We start from the raw sequence: 15,387 nt of genomic DNA, 5'->3' as shown, positions 1-15,387 counted from the left end.
TGGTCAATACTGAGCACCCATGTTAAAATGAGGAGTCTGGAAACCATTTTGCAAGAGAACCCAAATTAATTCACTATTTTGGGAGACTCTTTAAATGTCATTGAGGTGGGAGGCAAAGTAATCTGCAGCCCTTTAGCCCTAGAATTTAATAAGCAATCAGAAAAGCCAGAGGGCTGAGGCATGCCAAAATCCCAGCTCAAATTCTTATCTCCTACCCAACTGCTGTTTAAGGCAAGCACACTCCTTCAGGAGAGCTGAGGAAACAGTGCATTTGCCAAGACTTTAACAGATGAAAGGCATTTCCTAGAAGGAAAATACAAGGGAAGTGGAACCAGGCAATTGTTTAGGCTATGGATGGAAGATCTTCCAGAAGATTATGTTGGGGAGGTCTAGGAAAAAGCTGGGAGAGCCTCCTACCATTGTAAGATTTTCACTCTGGGGCTTGGTTGAACTTGAGCCTACCAGTGGTCTTCCACAAGCCCATCTCCTGCCTCCCCCAGGCAGGAACACAAGTATGCAAAACCTCCAACAACTCAGTTTGGCACAGTTCTTGGAGATAAAGCTCTCCAATCACACCATATCCTCTTAAAGAGGAATGAATGCTACATTTCAAGCCAGCTGTGCACTAGTGAGAAACACATGTCGAAAAAGAGAGCGAAGTTTTACATCATGGCCAAGTATTGGAAGAAACTAGACATCTTTAACTCTTGTTAAGGTAAATAAATAGCACATGAACACTTCAGAAGAGATTGTATCACACCACACCTTCTCTCTCCCCGAATTTTCATTTCCTCACAGCCTCAGTGCAGCAGCATCAAGGGCTGAGGCTGGTTCAAGGTTAATGTAGGAGAATTGGACAGGCTTGGAATTGCACACAACAACTGCTGATCTTATGAAAGGTGTGCTTGGGCTGGAAGTCAAAGCCAAAACCATGGCAAGAGTATCTGAGCATGTCACTTAGGGATGAGGTTAAGTTTAAATGAGCACACAGGCACAGAATCTTGATCTCAAAGGTGCTTTCTCTTCAGTTAGTAACAGCAACTAAAAACACAACCCAGTGGATAATTTTCTCCAATATGTAAAGAAAGATAAGAAAAGTCTGAGAGCAGGGGAACAAAAAACACACCACAGGGGAGGTATGCACTGCAACCTTACCTGATGATGAATTCCCAACAACGATGGTCTCCACTTTGACTTCAGTTACTGCCAGCATGACCGTGCTGTTCTGTCGCTTGGTGATGGCATTGACTATTGTGTTAGCAGCATTCTGAATGAGGCTGTTATCTTGTTCATCTCGGTGTGGGACAAAGGACTAAAGGGAGTGAAGGGGGAAAGCAAGAAGTTATTGCAGTCACCTAACCATGGAAGTGTACTTTTTAAATCTAGCAACATTTTAATTGAGTTCACTCAGTTGAATTTGCCTGACAGTAGCTACAAACAGTTCTGTAAAAGTTTACCACAGCAACAGCATGGCTGGCTCTACCCAAACTGCAGATGCAGTGTCAGACTTGGTGGGTAGCACACCTACTTGTTAATTTAACATACCTCAAAGCATAGGCAGTGACTTCCATGTTACTTAAACCGATGAGCTAAACTTAGTCATAGTTTGGAGCAGTTCAAGACATGTGGATTATCTAGATAGAAGCTTGGGCTAATAACAGTCTGCTCTATTTATACCATACACTCTGGTCCCTGCATCATGGCTCAGCATGTTCTTTACAGTACTAGCAGAGACATACAGTCCAGCTTCTGCCTGGATAAACATTTACCATGAAGATTAACTCTTGCTTGAAAACTAAGCTATGGAAGGGATTGAGCTGTAAATGCATCTAAAATAAGTCTTTAGTTAATTAGGGCAAAAGTTACTTTCATCTACTTGACTTGCACCTTCTTCCACTTAGTACCTTATGTTTAAAGGTAGCAGCCATTACGAAGTATGCTTTATGAAGCAGCCATACACTAAATGCACAGCAGAAACCTCTTCACAAGAACAATCCAGCCACCTGTAACCATATCTCCTTACTGAGAAGGTCAAGAGCCCAAGATTTCTGACAGAACAAGTAGGCACCTGTTCACTAATTTGGGCCGAACTGGTCTTTGAAGTAATTTATTATCAGCTTGTAGTAGCCATCTGTCATTAACAAAATTTGCAGTTTCAGCTCTCTGGCAGGGTAGGAAATTGTGAGATCACAAAATTGCTTTGCAGTCAAGACCAGGCCACAGATTGGTCCACCTGCATTCAAGTGAAACAAGTTTGAACAACTTCTTCCCCAGTAAAAACTAATAAGAAAACATTTGTGTATATATATATACACAGGTCTCATACTTACAATAGCAACTTCCACTGCATTCTCTGTGGAGTAAGATGGATCACACAATATTATCAGAGTTCTGTCCCTAGAAACAGTCCTAGTAGCTGGTAAATAGCGGATTTCAGAACAGATATTTTCTGTTGTAGTGCCCTGTTAGAAGCAAGGGAGATTGTGTGATTTTAGTTCAAGTATAAAATAGCATGTAAAAACAAAGATCTTCAGAGTTCTTGCAGTTGCTAAGAACTGATGAAGACAGCAAAGAGGGGAGCAAGAGAGGGCAGAAAAGTGAAGAACAGGGTTTTGACTGAAGGGCAAAAAACTGAGCTTGCATGATTATGTTAGTACAGTCTGAGCTTGAAATGTAAGTAGTTCTTCAAGACTCAAGAAGATGGAATATTCAGTACAAACCCAAATTTTGCCTCACCCTTTAGACAAAGCTCAATTAAAAGCAGCAGGAGTCCAGTAATAAAATTTCCATGCTTATAATAGCAAGGAGTCATACTAGAAACCTTAATCTTGCATGCTCTGACATAGAATAGATCCCTACATATATTGCCACATTTCATTAAGAATTCCATTCTCACCTGGGGGACTTTGTCTCCATTAAAAATTAAAGTAATTCTAGCACAGTCATTGTCCAAGTACCCAGAATTAGGCAGACACTTGATATTGATAGGCAGAGGTTCAGAGGAACTGCATTCTCCCCAGTCTGTGCATGGTGGCTGAAAGCATTTCATATATTTCTCCTGGCATTCTTGACCCATGGGACACTGGTTATTGGAATTATCCCAGTATTTGTGTAACAGACAAGGCTTTTTTCCACACCACACCTAGGAAATAAAAAGAATGAAGCACTGTTACAGGTAGTTGCTCTCATGCATCAAATCCACATAATTCCAAATAAATCCAATCCAATTCACACAGAAAAATATCTGTCTTTGATAATGCTGTAGTCCTATTAGCAGATGGATCTGCTCTTCCACAAAATGAGGACATTTAGTACAGACAAGAGTAAAAATCTGTGCAAAGATAATCTGAGAAACCACTGAATGGGCATATCTCCTTGAAGTTTATAGATTTGTCCCACTTAACTGAGTAATACAGAAATTAAGGCATTTATTTTAATTTAGTCCTCTGAGCTTCTACAATATAGAAAGAGCAATATCAACATAAAGAATAATTTCTTCAATATTCATAACTGAGACCCTGCCAGAGAATGCAGAATATATTAAGAGCTGATGCACACTGGTGATAAGCACAACCACTCCAACCATGCTTCCAAAAGGTAACAGTTTGCTGGTACCCACAAATTACTCGGGTGCAGCAATTTCCAAACACAGCTCCATTCCAGGAACTGGACTTGGATGATCCATGGGGATCCCTTCCAACTCAAGATATTCTACAATTCCACAAAGCCTTTAAGAGCCCACATAGTACTGCACAGCTATTTAGGAACTTAGGGATTTCTTAAAGCACAGTTGTCTGCAAGTGTTCCATTACACATGGAAGAAATCAAATACCACACATGGATAAGTTGAATTTAAGGCACATGTTCAAACTGCATTTAGGTCTTTTCCTCAGTCACAAAACCACTAGGATCTAGTTCACACTAAACATACAAAGGTTGAAAGCTCTCAATTCATAAAGCTACTGAAGAACAATACAAAAAGGCAGTTAATACTCAGTGAAAAATTTCTTCCTACATGTCCTCTATCTTGGAACTCATATTTCAGTAAATTAGGAGTTCTAAAACTGTGTTTACGAAGTTTCAGCAATGTGATTTATCCTTTATTCCAGCTCATATCTATTTTCTGCAACAAGTAGTCTAGAGAGTCTGTTCTAGCAGGTTGACAGCAGGACAGTAACTTATGATATTAAAGACAATCCATAACTACTTTTACAGGAAGTCACTTAAAACAAAAAAAAACAAAACAAAGGAAATTTAGAGGAGACAAAGACTAACTGGTGCATGAAGAACAATGAGTTTATCTCAGCCACAGAAATTTAAGAAAATAGGCCAAAATGCCTACCTTGGTGCAGTCAATACGTCCATCCAAACAGTGGCAGCTGTTGCACTCCTGCTCCCACCGGCTGCCATGGGGAAAGGTCATTCCTTTCAGCCAGCAAGGCTTTCCAATTCCAATCACTAAAGAGAAAAAACAACCCAAAAAGCACATTCAGATACTTCACCTCTTCAAGTTATATAATAAATACTATACAAATTTAAATTAAAAATATTAGCTACTATTCCTTAGATATCAGACTACTGTATAAACTTTATACTGGCTACATTGTACCCTGTTGTGTTCTGGGTAAAGGTTGATAGCAGCTATCAGAATACCTTCTTGGCATCTAGGACCAATTCTTCCAGGAGGACAAGTGCATCGGTATCCATTTATTTCATCTATACAGGTGGCACCATACCCACAAGGAGAAGACTGGCATTCATCAATATCTGGACAGAAAATAGTAAAACTCAGTGGTAAGGACACAGGACATTGTAATTAATAATTTACTGAGGTGTAATCTAACAGTACCTTCTTTCTGTAAAAGCAAAGGACAGCGTGGCTACAGAATTAATCTTGTAATTAAATAGTTCTGCCATTTCAGCAATACCCTGCACCAGATTTCTCATAATTGCAGCCTAATTGAAGTTCTGGTAATCAAAACAGCAGTCATATGCTGACTCATCTCACAGAGCAGAGGTGTTGGACAGCTGAAGGTGTTAATGCCTTGTCCACATTCAGCTACAGAACAAGTCCCACATCCTGTTCTGGCACTAATCTCAGACATTTAGGCTTCACACAAAAAAAGCATGTGTTTTCATGAAGTTATCAGAGGGCAAGAGCTGAACAATGATCTTGCTCAACAATGCTCAAAGAAGTGACTTGCTGCAATACAACTGACCAAAAGGCAGAAGAGTAACAGTTTAGTTTGTAACACACGTTTGATGAACATTAATAACCTTGAAATAGTGAGTATATTAATTTAATACGTAGATACTTAGCATAAAAGCCTCTTTAGAAAACCCTTCAAAGATTCAGAGGCTTAGCCACAGAAACCAATGGGAAAAGGCAGGGAAGCATGGTCCATTCAGAGGGACAGCAATGTGTCATTTGTTATCCTGGGGAAGTGACCAATACTGATTTATGCAACAGAAACCAGCTCATCAAGTTGTGAGCTACAGGCACCAACTGCTTAATTTTCAACCAGAAGCATCTCTCTTCCAAAGCATCTTTTCAAAGTTTTCTTCCATTGAGTATGAATGCCCTTTCCAACCCCAGAGAGAACCTGTTTAAACACCACTTCTGGTCCAATACACAGTACCACCTTATTTTAAAGTACAGGACTTTGAAAATGAACATGAAAAATGGCAATAGTGAGATTGCTACACTTGTAGGCAATGTACAACAATCCAACAGATATGGGAGAGGTTTGGGTTCAATTTTAGCTTCCTTCAAAAGTGCACTAAGATCTAAACTTCAACTCTTTCCTGTCTTCACACTACATAGGTTTAAGATTCTCCAGCCTCTGTATGCTGGAGAAAAAAGGTGGTTTAACTCTGTTTCTGAATCAGCCACAAAAGACATTTTTTTCAGAGCTACTCCTTCCATCTATACCAGTCTAAACAAGTAAAAAAATGCCTGCAGTTCCATTACAAATGCACAGTATTTGTATTTGTGACATCCCAGCCTTAAGAGAAAAAGGAGCAGGCAAGGAGAATTCAATATCCCTTTCTGGGTATCTGGATCTAGACATACAAAGATTGCCATGCCTGGTTCTGAACTGAGACACCACTGAGCTGATGCTTCCACAAGTGCTGCCCTCCACCCAGAAGTGCTGGCTTGTTTGCTCTATGCCAGAATGAGGATGAAGTCTCAACTTGAAAGCACATCACCATACTGATGGAGTGGAAGGACCAAGCCCAGAAGCCTTAAGGCTACAGAATATACAAAGTCTGAGCTTCCAAAGCAGAAAGTAAAAAAAAAAAAGGTATATATCCATTAAAATTAAAATGGTAAAATTCCTTCAAAAAGACAAAACCAACCAAACAACAAACCCCCTCTCACCAGCCTGTTCCACAACACTTCAAAATACTTTTAGGGTCTGTTTTTTTCTCCTTCTTTTTGGCCTCCACCCTTCAGAATAATTGCAGTGTAACAGGTTTGTTTTCTAGCTTTGAAAGACCTTTATCATACTTTTGTTATTCATGTGCCAGCACTACACTCAATGTTTTTGTTTCCATTTGGAATGTCTCAGTGCATTCTGGTTTCTTACATTAGGTGGAACACATTCAGATATATGTCATCTTTACCAACAAGATATTTATCAACAGAGAAATATTGAAAATTTAGGCTTCTATGAACCAGCACCCCAGAAACCTCAGAATTATCCAAGAAAATCCAGCAATCAAGTCTTTAAGCATGATTTAAGCCAACTCATTTCAGTGCCATTTAATGAAATGAGTAACAGACCATAACCTGCTATTATTTACAAGGTATCAATACCTGGCTAACAGGTGGCTTCTGCTTCATAATTTGGAATTCAGCTGAGCTAATGTAAAAAGGCTCACCAGGTGTTCTTTCCAATTTGTGCAGAGTGGTACAACCAGCCAGGTACTTACTGATTCTGCAGTCAGGACCAGCAAAGCCAGGGGCGCATTCACATCGGAACCAGTTCACTCCATCGACACAGATCCCTCCGTTGTAACTGTGAATAAAAAAGGTGCTTAACAAGCCATCTACATTGCTTCATTGGTCAATTAAAGCTCTGTTAATTAAAGCTTCTGCTGCTCTTTAGGGGGACAATTTATATCTATCAAGAGCAAAAGCATAAAGCTGGGTAAACAATATTGCTTAGCAAGTCTGCAGCTAAACAGCAGCATCCTACAGATGCATGAGGAAGCACATCCACAGAACTCAGGGAGGTAAAACAGCACTTTCAAGGGAATTCAAAGTCCAAGATTTTCTAAATTTAATTGCTTTTTTAATACATGAAGCACAGAAGATGGCATCAGAGCAGATAACTGAGAAAGATAAGGCAGATTGTTTTATCCACATCAGTTTTTTCCCCTCTTCAATCATAAATAGCAGCCTCTGTATTTAAAACATTCCCATTTTCTCTCCCAAAAATTCAGTTTTGTTTTTAAAAATGTTTATACATAGTAATTGGTCCAACAGGACATTTTTATATTATTTAAAATTATTTATGGTAAACTAACAGGTTTTGATTTCTCATTTTTTACTCTACCCAATTACAAATACTTCAAATTTTATTGTATGTGATTCACTTCCTATCATTGTAATTTACTGGTCAGTTCCACCATGGAGACTACACTGAAATACTTTATTTGTTCATACATGAATCAACTCAGCTTGTTTTGTGGTCTTTGGTGCTGTCAAGGAATATGGCACAGCAAAAAAAATGGTTATAAGATATTTTACAGAGGCTGGTTTCAATTATTTTATAGTAAAATTAGTTCCAATCTGTAATGTAAATCCATGTTATTGTGCTCATTTGTATTTTCACAATAGGTACAGGACTGGAGTTCATGTACTTACCATGGATGAGGGTTGCAGTCATTGGTATCTAGAAAAAAGAATATTGTCTAGTGTAAATAGTGAAACAACTTATTTTCTAAAATATAACACTATAGTTCAGAAACCACTACATTTGATAAGTAAAGAAATATACAGAAATGAGTGTTTTCTTCCACACTTGAAAAAAAAGTTCAATTATCATATACATCAACAGTAGGCAGCATAAAAACAGAACTCAAATTTAGAGTTTCCCTCCCACTCCCAAAGTCACACCTTGGGGGAAAAAATAAAAATCAAGGTTGCAGGCTTTACTCCACCTAGCCAATTCATTGTTTTGGTATGTCAAAGTACTTAACTGCTATCCTCAGAGAAAACAGCTTATACACTACTGCCTGCCTTCCAGATACTCTTCATTATTAAAATTATTATTTCTGTGAGTATTTTTTCTGCTCTGCACACATTTCCAAAATTATATTTTTATAGAACGTCGAGAGTGTTATTTTGGCAGAGACTGGATGCAAAAAGCAGCACGACAAACTCTCCATTCACTACTCGAGCATCGTCTTCTTTACCTACCTCCCACTCTGAATGATTCAGATATTTTGGCACATGAACCCCATAAACTTGCTTTGTTTCAGTTAACAGCTCTCTGCCAGACACTCCCAATATCCCAGGGGGATGCAGGGGAAGGAGGAGAAAAGCCTTACTCTGTGTGCATGTGCGTCCTTCCCATCCTTCCTTGCAGATGCACGAGAAGGAATCCCCGCTGCCAACGCACGTTCCACCGTTCATGCAGGGGTTCAGAATACAGCTGCTGTTTTTAGCTTTGAAAACAGAAAAAGTGTCTGTTAGCCCAGAAAACAAAGAGTACCTATCATCTGGGTATGTTAGTGTCACAATCCTAAACAGCATTTAAGTCAACAGTTAAAAACTTACAAAAAAAATAAAATCCAGAAATACTCAATCACATGACAGTCTCTCATCCATTTTCACCATGGTCCCAATTCAATTGTTTAACTGAACCATGAAATTTTAATAAAGAGGAATTACCTCCTTTCTGCCCCATTTGTGCAAGCATTCTTCAAGTACTGCTAAATTATTACTTTGGCAGTGAGTTTTTCTTTAACCAGGCCGTGAGATTTTCTTTGCAATAAAATACAAGTATCTAAAGCTCAAGTTTTGGTTAAAAGCTGCAATTGTATCTAAAAAAGTAGAAAAACTCTATTAAATTATCTTCATTCAACTTCCTGATCACAATGGAAGTTTCATTCTCAGAAAGATGCACCACAGATACTACATTCAGTCTCCAAAGGAAAAAAAAAATAAAAAAATCAAGTAGTTGCCTACAGCAGGGATTACACCTAATGGTCACAAACCTTGGGACTCTGCAATAAATTCCCAGGAAAATCTTTATAGAGGGCCTCTAAAGATCAATAGAAAAGTCAAGACAAGTCCAAGTTTTGCAAAACTGCTGAGGAGAGAAGCTATGGAAAAGACAATATAAGCAGCCACAGGAGAACAGCTTCCTAAAAATCAGTATCATGTCAGGTGAGTGGAAGAAATTATTTAAATTTCAGTCACCACCCAACTGGAACAGCTTTGAACTGGCCAGCCAGAACAGTGTGTGTATTTACTAAAGAGTTGTTTATTTAAACATTTCTCTGCTTCATCTGTAGACAATTTTAAAAGCTTACCAGTGTTGCAAGTACTTCCTATCCACTCTGGAGGACACGAGCAGCGGAATGTGTCCCCATCATCATAGCATGTCCCACCATTACTGCAAGTGTTGGCATCACACTGGTATTCACCTACACAGCACAACAAAGCAGTTTTAACTTCCATTGGTCTTGCTGAATGTTAGAAACAGGTACTTCTTAATAACAAAATTAAAGAGACTTCATATTTAAGTGCACCAGTATCAGAAACACATTGTTCTGCTTGCTGTATTACAATAAACAACCCAAAGAATGGAAGCTAAAGACATCTCTCACGAAACTGTTTCACTACATGAAGGAATAAATTTTTTAAATGTTCCATTTTGTGACTGGGAAACTGGAAGGGGTAAGGAAAGTGCATCTATTTTTTCCACTGTGATTGTTTCATTTTAAATTTCAGGAACTCCAGTCCCACGAGAAGAAAATAAATCTTTGGGTACTCTAAAGATCAAAGCAAGGAACACTTACGTGAGTGACAAGTTTTGCCTTTCCAGTCATTCTTGCACTCACAATAGAAGTCATTTACCAAATCAATGCATCGGCCACCGTTGTGACATGGGTTAGGAGAACAGTCATTGAAATCTAAAAAAAAAGTTATTCAAATTAGATGATCTAGCTCAGCCAAGGCCATGAGAAAACAGAAAAAAACACTTCTTTATAAAGAAAATACATTTTGAACTACCAAGGGAGACAGCAATCCTCATTATTATGAGGTTATCTTTATACAAGCAAGGAAAAGACTTTGATTTAATACAGAACAACATGAATTATGACTTTCTGACAGCTTAGGAGCATTCAGTATGGCTTCCCAGTAAAGCACCAAAAGTAGCTTGGTTTTTACAAACAGCTGTATTCTCAACTTCAGAAAGCGCTTTCTAGTAGGGACCACAAAGTCCTGAAAAGGAGCCCCAGCACAGGACATGCTGGGAGATGAGAGAGCCAGCTAAGGCTCCTTTGTTCTGTTTTAAAATACAGATTTACAGCCATTAGAGGTGGCTTAACCACATACATACATATGTGCACACATTAGACATACTTACACAATTATGGATTTTAGAGAAAGCTCCTTTCACTTGAAACAAACATTTTAATAGGGGGAACATAACTATTCCAGAACAAACTTCATCCAGACCACACAAAAGGCTCTTCTGACAGCAATAGCTGCCAAAAGCTGCTCAGAATGTATTTCACATCTTAATTGATGCATGTCCTGTAGTAAGTCTCAGCAAGTCCTTGCCATCATGTTTTAGAACAGGCTTCGTTCAGAGCAGAAAAAGAAACAACTGCAGTTTCCTCTGAGGTGTCTTAACCACGAACTGGCCCAGTTCACTTCCTGGCCAGCACTCTTGCCTGTCCCCAAGACAAAAAGTTTTCTCCTCCTGAAATAAATGCTGAACTATACCAAAGAATCAGATTCTGCTCCTAGTAAAGGAGCTGAGGCTTTCAGAGCAGCTACCTAAAGGTATTTCTGAAAATGCTTCTGCAAGTAAAACAATTATGGAACAGAGAAACTACCCCATTATTAAGCACATGCCAACCATCTCTGTTACAACAAGGCTGCATCATTTGGCCCTGCAACACTGAGCAGTACTCACTTGTGTCACACAGCTCTCCTTCCCAGCCACTTGAGCAGAAACATCTAAATGAATCAACTTCATCAATACATGTCCCACCATTTTTGCAAGGTTTCCCAAGACAGTCATTGATATCTGCAACAAAAAGTCAACAATTATTGCTCAAAGCTGTTTTCACCTACTCAGAGGTTTGATCTACATTTGTGTTTCTAGGAAAAGCAGCACAGAGTTATTGCTGCATTTGTACATGCCAAAAAAAAAAGCTCAAACATCTGTTTTCAAGCCTGATAGGGTTTCTGGCTGTATTGTCTCACATATAACAAGTCAAGTCCAACCAGAGCATTACACTTACCTGGCAAGAATATTCAGGGGTTTAAAAACACCCAGACCAGCAATACAAGTTCTGATCCTCTCTTTGTGTTCTCATTTTGGAGAAATCTGTAGCTTGTGAGATTGTGCATAAAGGTAGTGGCTACAAACACATTTACAGTGAAGCTGGACTAAAACCAGTTTTCTATCACAGAGGAAATGCAAACCACTACTCTACAAAGACTGCTACCAGAAGAAACAATTTCAAGCAGTACATCTGAAACAGCACCTTCTGCAACTTCACTGACATCTAAATGTTTTATTTTATGTTGTAAAGCTTCATAACACTAACTTTCAAATAAATTTATAGCAAAAAGAATAATCTTTTACGAGCTCCTACTTACTTTCATGACAGTATGTTCCAGTAAAGCCTCTGTCACAGGCACAAGTGAAATTCCCTCCTGGCTGACTAATGCACCGTCCATGAGGCCCACAAACATTGGATGAAATGAAACGGATTCCTTCTTGGGTAGCATTAGTGAAGACTTCTATTGTACAGCTGTCTATTACTGAAAAAGAAGTGAGGTCTTTAGACTAATGATCTCTATCACCAACCAGATTTTAGTTTTAAAAGAAGTTTTACAAGAATAAAACTAATAATGATTTTATAAGTCACCATCAAGCTCTTCATAAATGAAGAGCACTTCCTCACTATTTTATGATGTCTAAGTGAGTGAAATAAAAACATTTCTGCACTTTACTATTCCCCAAAATGCCTTTTTTCTTAAATGTACCACCACCAAGACAGATTTATGGACAACAGCAGCTACCTTTACAAGAATTGTTCTTGCAGTGGTCCTTGAGATGAGAACAATTTTTTCCATCATAGTCATCAGGGCAGGCACAGTAATAATCTCCTCCCAGATCATAACATTTAGCCCCATTCTGGCAAGGGTTAGGCTCACAGAGATCAATATCCATCTGTAAGAGAGAGACCACAGTTAGCAGCAGCTGCTTCATTTCCCAGGAGTAAGCAGCATTATCTGCTTTGCCAGAGACACAGATGAATGTACAAGGAACCTCAAGTTTTAAGGCTTATGAATCATAAATATTGCATTCCACCCTGCAAGACAGAGAAACTTCAGCTTACTTTAGTCTACCCTAATACAAAGCATGTCTGACACTGCTAAAAAAGTACTCCTTTGGAGGAGGCTGAATAAGCACATTTGCAATAACTCAGTGAATAATTACTTAAGCCATTAGGAGACACCTTACTGCAACTCCTCTGGATCATTATAAGTCACTTGTCTGTCCTTCACACCCACGTACCAAGTGCCACAAGGCAAGTTAAACACAAGTGCACTTGTCAGCTTTCTGTCTGCAAGAGACTTAAAATGCACAGAACCTGAATAAAATCCCATCCCCTAGAGCAAATTCTCTTCCCATCTCAATTAACACAGAATTTATTATAAAACCACACAGCTTGGAAGGGACCTCTAGAGGTCAGCTACTCCCCACCTCCTGCTCTAAGTAGGTCTAGTTAGACTCAGCTTCTCAAGGCCTTATTTTAAAAAATACCATCACTACACCACTTTACACATAGTTACATGAAATGCACTTTGAAATCTGACCATCTGATCCAGAGAGTAAAATTTAAACTTTGCCTTCATAATACAATATTCAACATGAACATTGCTGTGGCAAAACAATTCTGCTGCTTTCTGCTTTAGACTGACACAAAAGATCACTGATTTGTGATGCCCTAAATTGGTCTCAAAATCCACAAAGCAGCCTCAAAAGGGACATTTTTACATCACATATGTTTCCTCCAAATTATTTTTCTTAAGGACTGCTTTTCTCCCCCTCCAGTTAGTTTTTCCTTCTTCACATCTCTCTTGGGAGAAAGATAACTTCATGTCTATAAAGTTGAAAAGCTAAGTCCAATTGAGGTTTCAATCCCTATTTTTAGCAGTTCAGTAGCTAAATAGGAGAAAAATGCCAAACTAGCCACAGGAGAAGGAACACAAATGGTGTTAAGTATTTAATTCAGAGAAGCACATACAATTCCAGTCATAACAGAAAATTCTTAGCAAACCATTTCGTGCTCTCACACAGAACATTCAAAGCAAGCTATAAAAAAATAGCTATGGTCTGAGAAAGATTCTCAGATCTCCTCTATCAGATGTCTCCATTTGTTTCCTTCCATTAGTGTAAATTTCCCCTTCCCAATGCAAGTTCAGTAGCTGGTACTTTAGCATCTGGAATCAATGGTAGATATTTCCTGCAGCACACAAGGCAAGCAGCCAACTCCCCCCATTATTCAAGCACATTTGCTAAAACTTTAATTACACAGTATTGTATGAATCAGCCCAGAGTAGAGCACTGAAGTTATGATCCTTATGCAGAAACAGCTCATGAGCTATTAGGTGCTGCACCAGTTTGAATAAACTGTTTGGTATCTACAGTCCTTTCAAAGTTTGAATAAAATGAGGGCACTACTTCTTTAATAATGCAAATAACATAGAATAAAATTAGTTCAGTGTTTAAGAGAGATCACTCCAATATCCTCTACAAAAAAATTCTGGAGCAAATCCAAAAAAATTCTAGCCTAGTGCCTCCGCTTGATACCAAGCATAACATTCAGATGAATTTGACTATCAGCAAAAGCCAGAAAGTGAATACTTAATGCAAAATAATTTTACCCTGAAAAGCCTAATGTCCTCCCTAGAAAAGAGGAATATCTTCACCATGAATTACTTCAGGAATTACCACTAAGACTTCAATATTTCAGATCTGAGTCCTTAAGCACTAGAACTCCATGTTCCTATAATGATCTCAGAGTTTTAAGAGCTAATACTTGTCCATCTGCCTGCCTTTAGTAATTATGTTAATCATCACCATTATACATAATACAAATAATTGATATATAATTATTCTACTCCTACCAATAGCAGTAGGATTAGTTGAAGAGTAATTCAATTATGTGCCTCAGCATTATTAGGATGAGAACATAAAGCACTCCAGTGAAACAAAAGGACAAAGGTCCTGCAAATTGCAAAAGAAAACATTTAAAGCTTAAGGAATACCTGCAGCCTTAAAACCCTTAGGAAGGCCAACACCTACATACAACAACTTGCAGTTTATCAGGCTGCAAATTCAAGTGTTCAAGCTGCTATGACAGCGCTGCACAACAAATTTGCTTATTCAGAGTATCAGGTAACAGCTACGGCAGGCAGTGACGCTCCAGCCCTGGGTTACTCCCATTTAAACCCAGAGATATATTTCTTTCAGGAATTCAGTCCATGACAAGCATTGCAGTAATGTCTGCACTGCCCTCACCTCGCAGAAGACTCCTGAGAACCCCTGGGAACACAGGCAAGTGAATCCATTCACCAGGTCTTTGCAGCGGCCCCCGTTCTGGCAGGGATTGCTCTCACACTCGTTGGTTTCTATCTCACAGTTTTTTCCTGTGAAACCACGAGGGCACAAGCAGTGGTATCCGTTCACTTCATCCTTCACAGAGCAGGGAAAAGAAGCAAATGAAGAAGGTTTTGTTTATTGACAAAATTGGCACACAAAACTTCAAGTTATTTCTGTATTCTGGATTTGCAGACAGCAGTATCACCACAGAATTTTATTTTGTGAAATGGGTGCAAGACTCTGCAAGTACAGTGTCAGATTTTTAACATTTTAACTCATTTAACCAAACTGTAATTGCAAATTATAAAACTCAAAACCAGTCAAACAAAGATTAATTTTCAACAGGGAATGTAGTGAACAAGAGTTACCTTGCAAGTCCCTCCATGCTGGCACTGTCCATGACAGTCATTTATATCTATGGATAAAATATGCAAAGCATTAGAATTTAGACTGCAAGACTAAGCTGTAAAGTATAGGTTTAGCATAAAAATGGAGAACAAGTGATTTTCAAAAAGGC

The 15,387-nt window shown here is 38.7% G+C and overlaps 1 protein-coding gene across 3 annotated transcripts in view; it reads right to left on the bottom strand.

Annotated features, from left to right (window-relative positions):
- The window catches only part of JAG2 (jagged canonical Notch ligand 2), a 68,181-nt gene that overhangs the window by 3,953 nt on the left and 48,841 nt on the right, over window positions 1-15,387 (bottom strand). For all 3 annotated transcript variants that reach the window (XM_064714725.1, XM_064714723.1, XM_064714724.1), the window contains 15 exons: window positions 15,239-15,285; window positions 14,790-14,963; window positions 12,281-12,431; window positions 11,855-12,019; window positions 11,163-11,276; window positions 10,036-10,149; window positions 9,547-9,660; window positions 8,560-8,676; window positions 7,874-7,901; window positions 6,937-7,022; window positions 4,654-4,767; window positions 4,343-4,458; window positions 2,897-3,142; window positions 2,331-2,462; window positions 1,156-1,312 (listed from right to left, as the gene is read on the bottom strand). In XM_064714725.1, the coding sequence (XP_064570795.1) occupies window positions 1,156-1,312; window positions 2,331-2,462; window positions 2,897-3,142; window positions 4,343-4,458; window positions 4,654-4,767; window positions 6,937-7,022; window positions 7,874-7,901; window positions 8,560-8,676; window positions 9,547-9,660; window positions 10,036-10,149; window positions 11,163-11,276; window positions 11,855-12,019; window positions 12,281-12,431; window positions 14,790-14,963; window positions 15,239-15,285 (1,875 nt within the window). The remainder of the gene's footprint in view (window positions 1-1,155; window positions 1,313-2,330; window positions 2,463-2,896; window positions 3,143-4,342; window positions 4,459-4,653; window positions 4,768-6,936; window positions 7,023-7,873; window positions 7,902-8,559; window positions 8,677-9,546; window positions 9,661-10,035; window positions 10,150-11,162; window positions 11,277-11,854; window positions 12,020-12,280; window positions 12,432-14,789; window positions 14,964-15,238; window positions 15,286-15,387) is intronic.

Source organism: Zonotrichia leucophrys, chromosome 5, assembly GCF_028769735.1.
Source record: "Zonotrichia leucophrys gambelii isolate GWCS_2022_RI chromosome 5, RI_Zleu_2.0, whole genome shotgun sequence".
Classification (NCBI taxonomy): domain Eukaryota; kingdom Metazoa; phylum Chordata; class Aves; order Passeriformes; family Passerellidae; genus Zonotrichia; species Zonotrichia leucophrys.
The sequence above is the reverse complement of the archived record's forward strand: the minus strand, read 5'-3'. Positions and strand labels throughout refer to the sequence as shown.